The sequence below is a fragment of the Coloeus monedula genome (assembly GCF_965178545.1).
Source record: "Coloeus monedula genome assembly, chromosome: 5".
Classification (NCBI taxonomy): domain Eukaryota; kingdom Metazoa; phylum Chordata; class Aves; order Passeriformes; family Corvidae; genus Coloeus; species Coloeus monedula.
The window spans coordinates 10682103-10696212 of NC_138785.1; the positions used below are offsets into that span (position 1 = coordinate 10682103).

General features: G+C 44.3%; 1 protein-coding gene across 3 annotated transcripts in view; it reads right to left on the reverse strand.

Moving 5' to 3' along the window:
• Positions 1 to 13859, reverse strand: part of SETD7 (SET domain containing 7, histone lysine methyltransferase) — a 29472-nt gene extending 15613 nt beyond the window's left edge. For all 3 annotated transcript variants that reach the window (XR_014226406.1, XM_082281834.1, XM_082281833.1), the window contains exons 1-4: positions 13755 to 13859; positions 9342 to 9471; positions 4877 to 5078; positions 670 to 859 (exon numbers count right to left, since the gene is read on the reverse strand). Coding sequence is in view for 2 of the 3 variants with exons in the window: in XM_082281834.1 (XP_082137960.1) it covers positions 670 to 859; positions 4877 to 5078; positions 9342 to 9471; positions 13755 to 13794 (562 nt within the window). In the remaining variant the exon portion in view is untranslated. The remainder of the gene's footprint in view (positions 1 to 669; positions 860 to 4876; positions 5079 to 9341; positions 9472 to 13754) is intronic.
• Between the last annotated feature and the right edge of the window lie 251 nt (positions 13860 to 14110).

A 14110-nucleotide genomic window follows, 5' to 3' on the forward strand; every position in this document is an offset into this window, starting at 1 on the left:
CAGTCCCTGCTTGTTACTGCAGCTTAACCCACACTCCTCCAAAACATCACATACACCTCAGAGCAACAAACCCACTCCAGAACTATAGGTTCAAGCCACTGGAGAAGGCACCACCCTGCTCCTATGCACTTCACAGCCACTTTCTGTCAGCAGGACCAGACACGCTGAGGGGTGCTGGTGAATCAGACTCTTAGACAATGACTGAATTTGGTTCACTAATTCCAATCTCAGCCCAGCAACGCAGGTGCCAGAACATTCACAGTGCAAACACTGACTTGCACAAACCCAGCTGACAGAGCTACAACCAAATCAGGGCCCCCCCCTCTCCTCTTGCAGTTATTTCACCATTAACAGGGTGAACGGAGCAGGTTTTCCAGCTGGCACAGAGGGCAGTGGGGTGTGTAACAAGCAGGACTGTGCCCATGAGCACAGGAGTGAGAGAAGGGCTATGAAATGCAGTTGGGCAGGACCATGCAGGGGGCACTTCCCATCTGTTCCCAGGGCAAAGATCACCTTCCTCTCTGCCCAACGTTGTGACTTGGAGAAAGGGCCCCTCACTAACAGCCTGTGTCATCACAGCCAGTCTGCAGTGGGGAATATCAAACGAACCAAGCTGTCTGCAGCAAAGGGCTGGTAGCAGGAATACAAGCTAGTGTTAGCTGAACTTACTGCCTGGTACTAATTCAAATTGAGGTTTCCCATCCTCCACAGCTGTCAGAGTTGCCAGTTTTGCTTCTATCATTTCTCCATCTATAAACCTTCCAGAATATGCAGTCTTTCCATCAGGATACACATAGGCTATTTTCTCTCCAGTCATCTCCCCTTCTTCATTCACTTCTCCCACAAGGCTGCCTCCATCCTGAGAGCACAGGCAAGAAAGAAAAGGCAAAAGCATTTAGTTAATACTTTACTATCCTTGATGCCTAAGATTTTCAGCTTTTTATATTTTTCATGTATTTGTAGCTTTGTAGATTGCAGATGCATGGCTGTATCTTCTAGTACTCTTCCTATCCTTTTTCCCTACATTTAGGAACAATAAGCTAACCTTCTAAACACATTCCTAAAATATTCTTTAGTCTTACTCCAAGAGGAGTACCAACTACAAAGACATGCTGTTTTCCAACCAGAATCTGGACCAGACATAACAGAAGTGGGGCAAAGAAGCCTCTGGACTGCTTCCAGTGGGGCAGAACCTCAGGAATTATTACCTAATCAACTAACCTTTTAATTGGACAATATATGATAGGTATGCTAATCAAGAAACCATAGAAAAATGGTGGAATTACTGTACCACATGCAGTTTTCACCATATTGAGTACCTGAAAGCTTCCAAGTAAAGGTTTGCTTTTATATTCACTCTAATGTTAGGAAGATCTATTTTATTTTCTAGGCAACATCCTCAGTAAATGAAAAGGGTTTTCCCCAATTTTTTAAAAATGCAACCGTAAGTTCAGATGTGAAATTATGAAAGTGAGGGAGAAACAGACACACGAAGAAGCTGGATGAAGTCATTCCAGTTAGGATAAAACTGATTTTCTATGCTGTTTAAAATAGGCAAAACCCAAGGTCTTTTGTTGCAGATGACAAATATTCAATTTCACTTGGTGAGAGTTTTATGTGTACAGTATGCAAAACAAGGACCAAAGCCACATAGATGTCCAAGTTTGATTACAATGATACTGTGCTAGAGGATAAAAAAATTAACGTTGCCTTGCTAATTCATGGAACCTCTAAAGACTTGAGCCTATTAAGGAAAAATGATTCCCGGAGAGTTTCTCTGTCCTAGAATGACCCCCACTATCAGGTGGGGCTCAGCGAGAACAACTGTTTGTGGAAACAGTGAAAGGAAAGATGTGTGCTAGCGTCTTTACAAACAATTTGATGGGTGTTAACATCTTTGAAGTGGGTCTTAAAGCCTCTACTGACTTTGGGCAGCAGGTTCCTTATGGGGCTGGACAGTCTGACTCCTGAAATAGACAAGGGTCTGCACAAGCTTGAGCTTCTGAACTTTCAGGTAAAACAGTAGGTTCAAGGGGGAAATATGTGGTAGGCAGTTCGGGAAGGCTGTACCTTCCTAGTGCCTCAGCCAGTGGGGAAAGGAAGAGGGCCAACATGCGGCTGGGAGTTTAGGATAAAAGGCGGCTGCGCCCTCCAAAACCTCGAGAGAGAAAACCCGCAGGTGCGTGTCCAGTGGACTCTCTCCCTTTATTCGAATAAAGTTACAGGACTCCTCTGTCTCCTTTTTGGACATAAACCTCTGGCATTTGTGGATTTTTCTGACAACAGCAACGTTTTTCCTCTCCAAGGTTTACACATTTCAGCCCTGGGCTTTGCCATCTGTGATTTGCCTGCAGCTCAGGTTAGGTCTGCAGAATGAGATGCACACATTAGCACAGGTCTAATCACTTGTTGGGGATTAGGATTTTTCCTTTTGTTTCTTTCTCTCATTGATTTTTGTCCCATCTGTTGCTAAGAAACAGTAACTACCGATACTTAAGAGAACAAAAGATCTGGCTGGGAGGAGGGGGAAGGGTGTAGCTGGCTATTCTCTTTACCTTGGTGGGGGTTTCTCTTGGGAAGGGCAAAGATACCGTGAGATTCTGGCCGGGTGGGGAGATGGGGGCTAGGCTGGGCTCCTCTGTCTCGCTCTCTCTCGCTGTCAGCATCGGAGAGAAGACAGGCTGCGGTCACTGTGGGGAGAATTCGCCACCACTGCAAGGCTTTGTGTCCTGTTGTATTCTCCTACCGTGAGTGAAGCTCTGCTCGTAAGAGCAGACATTGCACTGGGACCTTATTAACACCCCACCTCACTAGAAAGGCCCCTCACAATCTACTGGGGTGCCTCAAGGGAAACCCTGGGACCCAGAGCCCCAAGCCCCTCCGAGGGAGCTTCTCCCGGCCGTGTTTGGCAGCCCGGCTGCTGCTGCCCAGCCCTGCTGCTTCTCTGCCATGGCTCCGGGTTTTTTCACTACACTGTAGCCCTGCACCCCCTGCCTGCCAGGACACCCTGCAACTCCTGCTACTTTCATTTACTACTCCGGCACCTGCTTGTCCCTGCCGTCCTGGCCACCACTCCGAGGCTTCCTGCTGCAGCCCGTTTTCACCATCCAGCCCGCCCACCATTACCATGTGAGGGAGATGCAGCTGAACTCGCGCCACAGCGCCCCCTGCAGGCGCGGGGGAATCATCGCAGCCGCCCTGCCCGGCCGGGAGCCACCAGCGCCCCTGCCGGCTGTGAGCGGAACTGCACCCAAGGGGAAAGGGCCCGCGGCCGAGAGAGGCTGGCACTGGCTTCTGGTTCTGCTTGCTGCTGCTGCTGTTGTTGTTTTTGTTTGTTTGCCTTGATATACATGTACAAACTAGTAAAGAACTGTTATTCCTTTTCCCATATCTGTGCCTGAAAACCCTGTAATTTCAAAGTTACAATAATCTGGAGGGAAGAATATTGTCCATTCCAAGGGAGGTTCCTGCCTTCCTTCGCAGACACCTGTCTTTCAAACTGAGACACCACTTCAGGTATTTATTTCAAAAAAGACAAGGAAGCATCTCCAAATAACACCCTGGAGCAAGACCAGCAGGTATGATGTGGAAACAAACTGACTTATATCAAAACCACTGTGCACAGGTTTTATTTCAAAGTGACACCATTTTGTTCAACTCCAAGGATGAAAGAGTTTCAAGCATGCTGTAATAGGGAACAGTGAAGCTTAAGTGTGGGGAAAAAATTGTGCACATAGCATCCTGCACAGAGTCATGAGGAAACAATCGGTTCCATGGCAAAGGAGTTTTTTTGGAACACATTGCATCCTTTAGTCTGGCAAGATGATAATGATAAACAACCTCTAATTAACCACATTTCTAAAATGTACAGCAACACTTTGTCAGCTGGAAGATGAAGCAGGAACACATGAAGTGAAGGGTCAGCAGTGTGTATTTTATACACTAGGACTGAAAAACTTTTGGCAGCATATACCAAGCATTTGTTGATCCTAATACATGCTTAATGGCAACAGTGAAAGCCTGTAAATAAAATGAACAGCCAGTAATGGTAAGCATTTAGTAATCAACCTGCAACTTAAGTTTGTGCCATATGTAGCACAGAATTAGACTGGGTTTTGACCAGCAGCCTAATTACATGCAGATGTTACCCCCTTCTTGGCATAAGGTAAGATTGAAAGGTTCAACTCTGCTGTGTAAGGCTGAATAGGAATGATATTTTTTAAAAATTTGCATCAAAAACTCCCTAAAAACTAGTACAACAGTCATCGCCTTAACTAGCATGGTAGTAAAACAACATATAAATTAAAAAAGATAAAATACTGACTTGCTTAATTAGCAAATCACTGGTCCACAACTCCACTCAGAGGCACAGCTCTCACACCAGTTACATCTGATGTGTTGGGCAAAACCAGACTTCACAACATAGCCTGAAGAAATGGAGACAGTCTCTCCTCCTACTTTAATAAGAGCAGCAGGTTGCAATAACTTGCATGGCTTCCATGCTCCTCACCTGCAGCCAGCACTACAAAGTGGCAAAATCATTAGTCCAGCCTTCCCAAAGAGATAATGCATAAATTATTACACATCCTATTTTTACATTACATACACATTATATATAAATGCACTTCCAAGGGGCTGGGTTTCCTGGAAGATGAAAATTGTGGAGGGCATCTTACAGCCTCACTGAATCTCATCTACTAAGCAAACATTCAACACCAAAAACTTTAAACTTTGTGTTGGATTATCCAAAATCAGAATGCACAGATCTTTAAGGGCTGATTTTTGGATAGCTAGGTCATGGCGGGTATTTGTTTCAGCTGGGGAGAAAAGAAAGGTACCTAATTCTACAATAAGGAGAGCAGGAGGTCAGGTTTACCAGGTAATAAATCCAACAGACTCCATGTCGGATGTTGTCTTTATACTGCCCTTTGAATATCAGTCGCCCATCACTGTCGTACTCCTGGGCTGGGCCATTCAGTTCTCCATCCACGTAGGTGCCATGAAGGACCACTCCATCCTCGTAGGTGTAGATTCCCTGGCCTTGCAGAGCATCATCAACGTAGTACCCCTCCAGAGTGCTGGTGAAGAGAGAAAGAAAACAGCAGCGGAAAACTGTTGACATCTCAGGGGTGAACCCAAAGCCTCAACACACTGGAACGCCAAGGTGAAAACCAGGAGCTTCTTTCTACAGAGCTCCAAAGGGAGAAAACAACTTACAGCACTGTTTCATCAGGGTGTGCTGCATGGACACAGCATCACTCATCTCAATCACATGCTTGGCATTTTCTGTAGGCTGGAATAGTCATCAAATGGACACTCCTGGTCAAAGAACGAATTCTTGCTCAAGCAGGCTACTCTCACATTAGGATTTTCTACGTGCTATGTGTGGACCTTTACTGACATGTCTCTGCTGAGATGAAATTGAGCTGCTGTACAGATGAACCACGATAGGGCATGAACTGCAACCTGCCACAGTTCAGCGTCAGCTCCCCAGCAATACACTTAGCGGCCTTGTACAGACCATGCTAAAAACGGTCATTTTTCATGTATTTCTCTTAAAATGGAACACAGCCTGTCAAACAGAACTAGTGCTGCACTTGGAGTTAAACAAAGAAAATTTTCACTTTGGTTTTGTCTTGCCGTTCTGGCCACCATAAAAGAGGTCTATTTAGAATGACCATAAAAGAGGGTCTATTCAGATATTTCTTTCTCATGTTAGAATTAGCATAAGGGAACACAACCTGTTTAGCTTTTACTTCAGCACACTTAGCTAACAGCCAGCTGTCAGCATACACATATTTTCACTGCAGAATTCTTTTTCAGATGCAGACATCTAAGGTATAAGCCCAAACAATGTTTGTGAGCACATGACTCTACATGTTTTACAAAATAGATTTTCAAGAGTTGTGGAAGGAATGTTTTGTTCAGAATTCACTTTTTTATTTCTTGCTTCATGCTCTGTTTTTACATAACTCTGGCAAGCTGGATGAGGTTTCCATGGGAAAATACATTACAGTAAAAGCCTCAGTGCACACCAGATGCACTTCATGTTTTAAGAAGGGGCAGGAAAACTATTTTACTTTTCAGTCAAATGGATTTCTTGATCCAAGTTGCTACAGAGCTGCACAGATAGCTACAGCACTACAGCACAGGGAAGGATGAGGGAACCATCAGAAATCAGGGTCCTTACTTAACTATAAATGATGCCACTTTCCCTTCTAATTTATCACAGATCACTGGATTTGAATTCCACTGTAGTGACAACACACACAGCGTCCACATGTATTATTACTGTTTAAAAGAAGCAGCCACCCTCAGTTTATGTAATGAAAAACACCAAAAATCCTGTCTTGTTACCTTTAATTGCACTAGTTGAAGTTAAAACATTGCTAAATTACAACAGTGCTTCAGCCCTGGAAAGAATATATTTTCTTTTACTGTAACTCAAACTTCTATGTTTTCTCTCTTTGTGTTAAGCTCCAAACAGGGTCCAAAAGATCCACCTAATCTAATGAAATCAAAAGGATGATACCTTAAGAAAGAAGTCTATGTCCTTCAAGCTCACCTAAAAAGTCATGTTCTCTGAAACTTTTATGCTGTTCACAGTTTCTGAATTATTTCCACCCTGCTCCCCCCTTTCCTCTTTTTAAGATCTCAAAGTATGGTGTCTGCAGACAGACACAATAACTGCAACTAAGACTTGACCAGCACAAAGAGGAATAAATAGCTTCTGTGTCTTCCATAAGCAAAACATTTTTAATACAAACCCTGAGCTAGCCTGTATTTCTCTGGTTTGCTTCTCAGTTGATCATACTTCTGACAACATAAATTCTACCAAACTCAAGATTTATCAGATGTACCGTCTTCCCATTATCCACTATGCCTAGAAGGGATTGAAGATACTCCTTACCTAAAAATTAAACCAGCGACATGAATTGGGGAGGAAAATACTTACTCCAGGTATTATCCTTCCAGTTAATATTGATAGAGACTGATCCATTCATCTCTTGCTCTCTCTGTATTGGAACATTGAAAACTTTTTCCCTAAAAATAACAGTTTTCAACTGTGTTCTGGGAGATGTCAATTTATAGGAATTTCCAATTAAGGAGAAAGGGCAGCTGCAGCTCTGTGCCAAGCACAGCTCTCATGCCTGCCTTTATAGTGCAAAGTGTTCTGCAAAGTGCACTCCAGAAGCACCAGCACCAAGGAAAGTTCAAGTCCACAATCCAAAATAGGGAGTATGCCAGAGGTGAAACTTCCCTCTCTTAAAGAATATGCTGCAATTTGTTGTATTTTCTTGAATGGGGAGGAAAAAACCAACTGATATTTCATTCCAGGTTTCCATTCCCTTAAATAATCAACAGGCAGGGGGCAGCTATTCCAGCAAATGGAAAAATTTCCTTGACCAAACAAGGCAGCCAGGCAGCCAGTCCTATTCCCCAACACTCAAAAAATGAGAATGCTTACACTGCAGCCAGTCCTGTATTTGACAGGACTCAGCTGCTCCCCAACAACAGAGCTACAGCAGTACAGCTGTCAGCCTTTGCCCAGCAGTCTGCAAGGGTGTAACACACCCAGGAGTGCTGAAACCAGCTAGCTTACTGCACAGGATTCTGCAAAGGGAGAGCTGTTTTGAGACATTTTGGATATTTATTGCTCATCTTCATGAGCACTCAGCCTTGCCCATGGCACAGTTAATGGAAATAGCATGTCCTGTTTTATGCCAGGTCATGCTTACGACACATCATGATTCCTGAACCATCCATTTCAGAAAGCAACTTAGTCTTTCTAGCTGGGCATAGCTAGATAAATGACATCTTCAGTAATTAGTTACTGTTCAGTTAAGGCTCCTTTAGCTAAATTAAAATGTATAATAGTTAATGAAAATATCCCATTTTCCAAAAACACATTGCAGACTATTTTTGCATATTTTCATTCTGCTAGTTCCTGAAGTCATCAGTAGCCAACTGTTCCAGTTTCTTAAGGGTTATGAAGAAAAAAAAGAAAAAAGAGAAGAGTTGGCAACACTTAAGCAGTACAGAAAAGACTCACCAGCAACCTGACTCTTCCCACTAAACACCGCCTGTACCCTGGATTACATGGAGGAACAGCCCTACAATCAAAATAGCAGCTCAGTTCCTCTGACTGTACAATCAGCAACTACTCTGTTGAGACCATCTACCATCACAGAAACATTATGTACATGTGTCCATAAACACGCTGTCTGACAACATTAAAATCCCAAAACTATTTTAGAGAAGTCAGCTGCTGGGCAGTACTGATTTTCAGTTACTCAGAGAAGATTTAATAAGGCCATTACCAACAACAGTGAGGATTTTTCTTCATCCAAGCTTAGAAGCCTGATCACTTTCTGCATAACTGAATAAACATATTATCTTTCTCATGAAAAAAAAAACCACAATCCCCAGTATGAAGCAAGTGCAAAGGCAAGTACAGACAAGGAGCTGACTCACTGAGACAGCACAATTCCTCTGCTCCTGCTCAGAATTTTGCTGAGCAGGAAGAGAGTAGACCCGGCATGACTGTCAGTTTAACAGCTGCTATTCATAGTGTGACCAACAGCTGCAAAACCATGAAGAATCGTGTCATTTTATACATCTGCTGCTCCCTCGGAGGAAATTCTGAGCAACTGCAGACAGGAATGCTGCAGTGGTGGTGGGGGGAAGACTTACAAGGTGCTCATAATGAACATCAGAGAAGAAAACACATGCATAGGCACAGACTAGCCTGATTTCACTGTCACAATTGCCAGTGAAAAGAGGGGAAATAATAGGGGCTTTTCTGAAAGTAAAACAGGCCACAAGAGGATTAACTAGAGTTGCTAACAAACCTGTATTTAACTTAATCCATTAACTGATAAACAATTCGACAAAGCAGAGGGCAACCCTTCCTGTCAAAGTCCTATGTCTGTGTGTGAGGGCCAGCAAGGGGAGCTCCTGGGCCAGTTGCACTCTCTGTGTAGCTCTATAAGGCAAAGAGCTCCACCTGCAGTTAAGAACTTTGATGTCCAAGTCATTGTCAGCATGGTTTTCAATAGTTTTGACCACCTCCCATTTCGTACGATTTCTAATCAGCTCATAACTTTACAGTGTTAAAAGAGCTCACACCACTGCACTATCCCTCCAGGAAACAACTGCAGGCACTTCATTACATACAAAGCTGCCACAGGAATGGCTACAGCAGCAGCAAACTTTTCAGCTACAGTTTTTAATGAGAAATCTTATCCAGAAACTCAGCAGCATACAATCAATGTAGATTAGTTTTGCATCTCTACAGGCAGAAGGAAGAATACAGAAGAAAAATCAGAGTCAGAATGTACCTTCCATCAAAAAAGAAGAATTTGCCCCGGCCATTCTTTTCTCCATGCACAAAGTTTCCTTCAAATCTGTCTGTCGATGAATAGGTTACTGTACAGAATCCATGTGGCAGCCCATCGTCATCTAGATGCCCTGAAATAAAATCCAAACAAAGAGCAACAGAACACAGTAATTATTGTACAAGATTTCAAACCTGCTCTCATTATGTAGCTGCTTGAAATGCAGTAGCTCCCTAGTACAAAACAGTAATTCAGATCATTGCTGTTAGGAACGGTGATCAGAGATTCTGTACAACTGAAGTTTGTACTTGTGTAACACATAGCTTAAAATAAAAATAAAAGGATAAAAGAAAAGGGATGAGAGACAGGAGAGAGAAGAGAATAATAAGCAAAACTTGTTTCTGAAAGAAACAAGGTTTATATTATTTTAACTTGTATTAATATACATGTTCAAAAGTATAATAATTCTTTATCTAAACATGCCTTTATTGGTGAGAACAGGATAACAAAAGGTTTGATTTTTTTCTTTTGATAAACACAGGCCTTATGATAATGTGGGTGTGCCACCCTGCAGCCATATCCACAGGAATTTAAAGAAATAAAAGTATGTAATATGCATAATGCTGTGCCCCTGCAATATGTCAGTCAACTTGGTATTTAATATTTTAAAGGCTGTTCTCCAGTGCCTTTCCCATGTATTAACTTTATATCCTGCTCCCACCCATAGCTGATACAGTTTTCTCTATTATAGCTGTTGCACAGGGGGAAAGCAGAGACAACACACTTGGATCCTCACCTGCATGGTTTGTGTTTTACTGAATATAACTGGTCAATTCTACTAAGTTAAAGCATAAGAAGGCTCCTATTGCATCTCTAACTGCCTCTTCAAAGCCAAAGGAAAATGACAGAGAAGTGTTTTAAACGATGGTTATTGCAGGGCTGCTCTCAGCACAGGGACACACCTGGGCAGGTGCTCCCACAGTGACATTTTACCACATATAAATTTTGCATGAAAACTGTCAAATAAAAAACAGCTAACCTATATTTACGTTCTTCCATGCTTCTAACTAAAACATTACCTCTGATTCCCCCAGTTCCCTGGTGACGCATACACAGCCTATTAGAGATCAGTGACAGTATATGCATCCATTTCTTCAGGCTTTGGGTCAAGCTCTTCCCTGACCAAATTTGCCCTAAACTGAAAAGGTTCATCACACATACGGAAAGGCAGAAACAAACTTCAGTGTGAGTGGGACTGAATTACAGCCCAGGCTGATGCAGGCAACAAGAGGCACTTCAGTACTACCAGATCTTGAGTCCTGTCCCCAGAGAGGGAACAAGCTGTGCCAGATTTCATTGAGTATGGAAATGTACCTAGAAAGGTGTACAGGAGAAAATAACAGTGAGGAATCTGAACTCATCCAAGAGCCAGGATTCCCTCCCTCACCCTTCTCTTGCATGCTCCACAGTTTCTCTTGCACCTGCACATGACTGTGCTCTCACTTCAAGTCCCTAGTCCAAATGAGATTGAAAACAGTTAAAAGCTTAAGAAATTAGTAAAACCCATCAAGGCACTGCTTATCAGTTCAAAGTGAGAGAAAATAAGAGTAAAAAGAGAGGGCAAAAGGTGGAAGGAAAAAATCTCTATCACTAAAGGCTTTTAATTATTTTGAGGAGGAACCCTTTAAACAGAAGCTGTTTGTTCCAAAGAGAAGAAAGGCTTTTTTCCCTCCCATTCTGTCAGGACACCCATTTTTGTAGAAAGGACAAGTTTTAGCTACATTGAACCACTTATTATTAATGGTTAAATATTAATAATCAATGAATTAATGACCAATTTAACTAAAGGTCAGTAACATTTCTGATGTGGACATCTCTTTTAGACCAAAAACTCTGACAACATTTATAGTTCTAATTAAAAGCCTTTTTAATTAAAAGTTTTATCAATATAGGAAGGGTACACTGCTGTAAGTTAACAAACCCTAAACAATACAGTACCAGGTTCCCCCTCACTACAGCGGCAAAACTTTTATAAAACACCTGGATTTAAAAAATACACTGATAATATTGGTACATTGTAATATTAAAAAAAAAAAATACCCAAAGCAATAACAACAAAAAACCCTTGCAACTTTGTTCTCTGTGACTATTCAGCTTTGTCAAGATTTTGCTGGAATGCAAAGCCCAACACAAAAGCTGCCATGCTTGTACACAGAACACGTCAGGACTCCTGCTCAGCAGGATACAGACTACCTCAGAGATTTAAATGGTCAACTTTGATCCAATGGCGTCTATACAGGGTCTTAAGCTCAGCCACAATACAAAGAATCCAATTATTTTAATGTGCTAGAGGTTTCCCCTTATTAAAAAAAAAAAATGGAACCATCCCCCCACCACTGCAACAAAACAAGAAACACAGTCTCTCTTAGTCAACAACATGGGGAAAAAAAGCAATTTCAAGTTTCATAACATAAATACAACTTTTTTTCTGTATGGCTGAGGCGTTCGGCTTTAATTCTGTTTTAGAATTGTAGACTGTAATTCTGATTAAGTCAATGGAAAAAATCCTCATAATTTCATGGGGAGTGTGTTCCACTTTCCTTTCTCACCACTCTCGTCCATTTGCGAAAAATAAAACCCAAACCATCTAACCATATTTTGTAAAACCTCACTTTTGTTGCTTCATTAAGGGTCTCCCAAGATTTCCTCTTAAGCTCAAAAAATGAACTTTTCAAGGAAAGGAATTACCCTAATAGGGGCTAGTTCACAATGGCGTCACTTACTGAAACCACTGATGTACACAAATAAAAACTAAAAGCCCTTTACTGTCAGTATCACTATTACTTAACAGATTACATACAGCATGCATCATCAGTAAAAGATTCTGTCCACAAAGATGCCAGATGGATGTTTGGGAGATAACAACAATAAATCAAACTCCCCCCTACAAAAATAAAAGTGATGATTTCTATGATATTTCTAACTTCCTTTGGGTAAGTGCAAAACCCTATTCAGCCCCAAAGAGCACCCTCCTTCTGTCTTGCTCAGAAAAACACACACATTCATATACACTGCTGAACAAAAGATGCTTTAAAAAATTGTTTCCTTAGCCCATGGTAATGCCAAACAAATCCAGGATACAGCAGAACACTTTTATCTGTGATATGAGCATGAAAACTATGACTCCTTGCCCCAGACAACTGTAATCCACACATTCGAGGAGTGGGGACGAAAGGGAGTGGAAAACCACATCTGTTAAGGCACAGGACACATCTCGTTCATAGGAGAGCCTCGCTCCCATCACACCCATGTTCTACACAACAAAGCTTCTCTTTCTGCTCCGACACTACACACCTAGACAATAAATCCAGCTCCGAGCAGCAGCTATTCAGCTCGCATCTGTGGTCAGACTAAGCTGCCGTGCTAGACACCTTCTCCGGAGCAACTTGGTCTGAGGCCTAATCCTTCTGCCACAGGAGACTCACGGCTCACGGCGAACATGGGCATTACCTGCATCTTAGATACCTCCTTACTCCCTGTCCCAACTGCTGAACAGCTTAGATTGCTATTCCAGGCGAGGAACCTTTGGGGAGCCGGTGCTTTCCCACAGAGATGCTGTGCTTTGTTTCCCTGCTCCCAGACGCCTCACGGGATGACAGTGTGCTGGGGAGCTCCATCCCTGCCTGCTAAGGCTTCCATCAGCAATTCACTTCCTGAAGGCATTTGCCTCTGGGTTTAAAACTCTACAAGGGTTAGTTATCCACACATGAGAAGTGAACTGCACACACACGGTGTATATTAGCTCTAAGGTGGCCCGCTCCACTCCCATACGGATGGCTCCAGCTCTGATGCCCATAGATATGGCAACAGTATCTTTTTGGAGTTACTCTTTCTTTTCCCTTCACCATTTGCACCTATGTGACTGCACCTCTGTCCCTGGGCTTTCCCCAAGGACGGGCATCCCCATGTCCCTCAGCCGCCGGGGGAAGAACCGGGCACCGGCCGCACCGCCCGGGGAGTGCGGGCTGCAGGCCACCGCCCGCATGGGGGCACAGCAGCGGCAGAAAACCACGGTCACGAGTTATTTTTGACAATAACTGCTGAGCAGCCGCCATCCCCGCGTCCGGGGTGCAGAGCCCCCCGCTGTAGCCGGAACACTCGGCGGCAGAAGGCAGCCAAAGCGCCCGCCCGGTACTGGCGCCAGCGTGGCCCCGGCTCCCCCCGGCCCCGCCGCCGGACAAACTCCGCCACGTGCGCGGCCCCGGCCCGTCCGTTGCATAAGCCCGCTGATGTCATGCGCTGCCGCCCGACCCCGGGCGCCCAGCTCCGGCCGCCGCCACCGCCCCGCATCCCCATAGCTCCTGCTGCAGCGCCCGGCGCCGGCGAGCCCCGCTCCCCAAGCCGCGGGACACGCACCTTCCACGATCTCCTCCAACGTCTCCTCGTCGCTGTCCATAGCGGCGGCGACGGGCGCGGGCGAGGCGCAGCCGCGGTACCCCAGGCAGGCGCGCGCGCGGTCTACGCCCCGCCTCCGCCATACTGCCGGGGGAGGGGTCTCGTCCTCGCCCCGCCCTGAGGGCGTATCCGAGCGCGGCCCCGGTGGCCGAGGGGGGACACGGGGGTGTGGTGATCCTGCCCCTCAGAATAATGGAGCGGGGAGCTCCGCGGTGGGCTGGGGCTGGTTCCGTGTCCCCACATATGGCACCGAGGGCACGAGAACGCCAGCCCACTCAGCGCTAGTCCTCCAGCGCATTCCGTGCTGTCTATCCTTC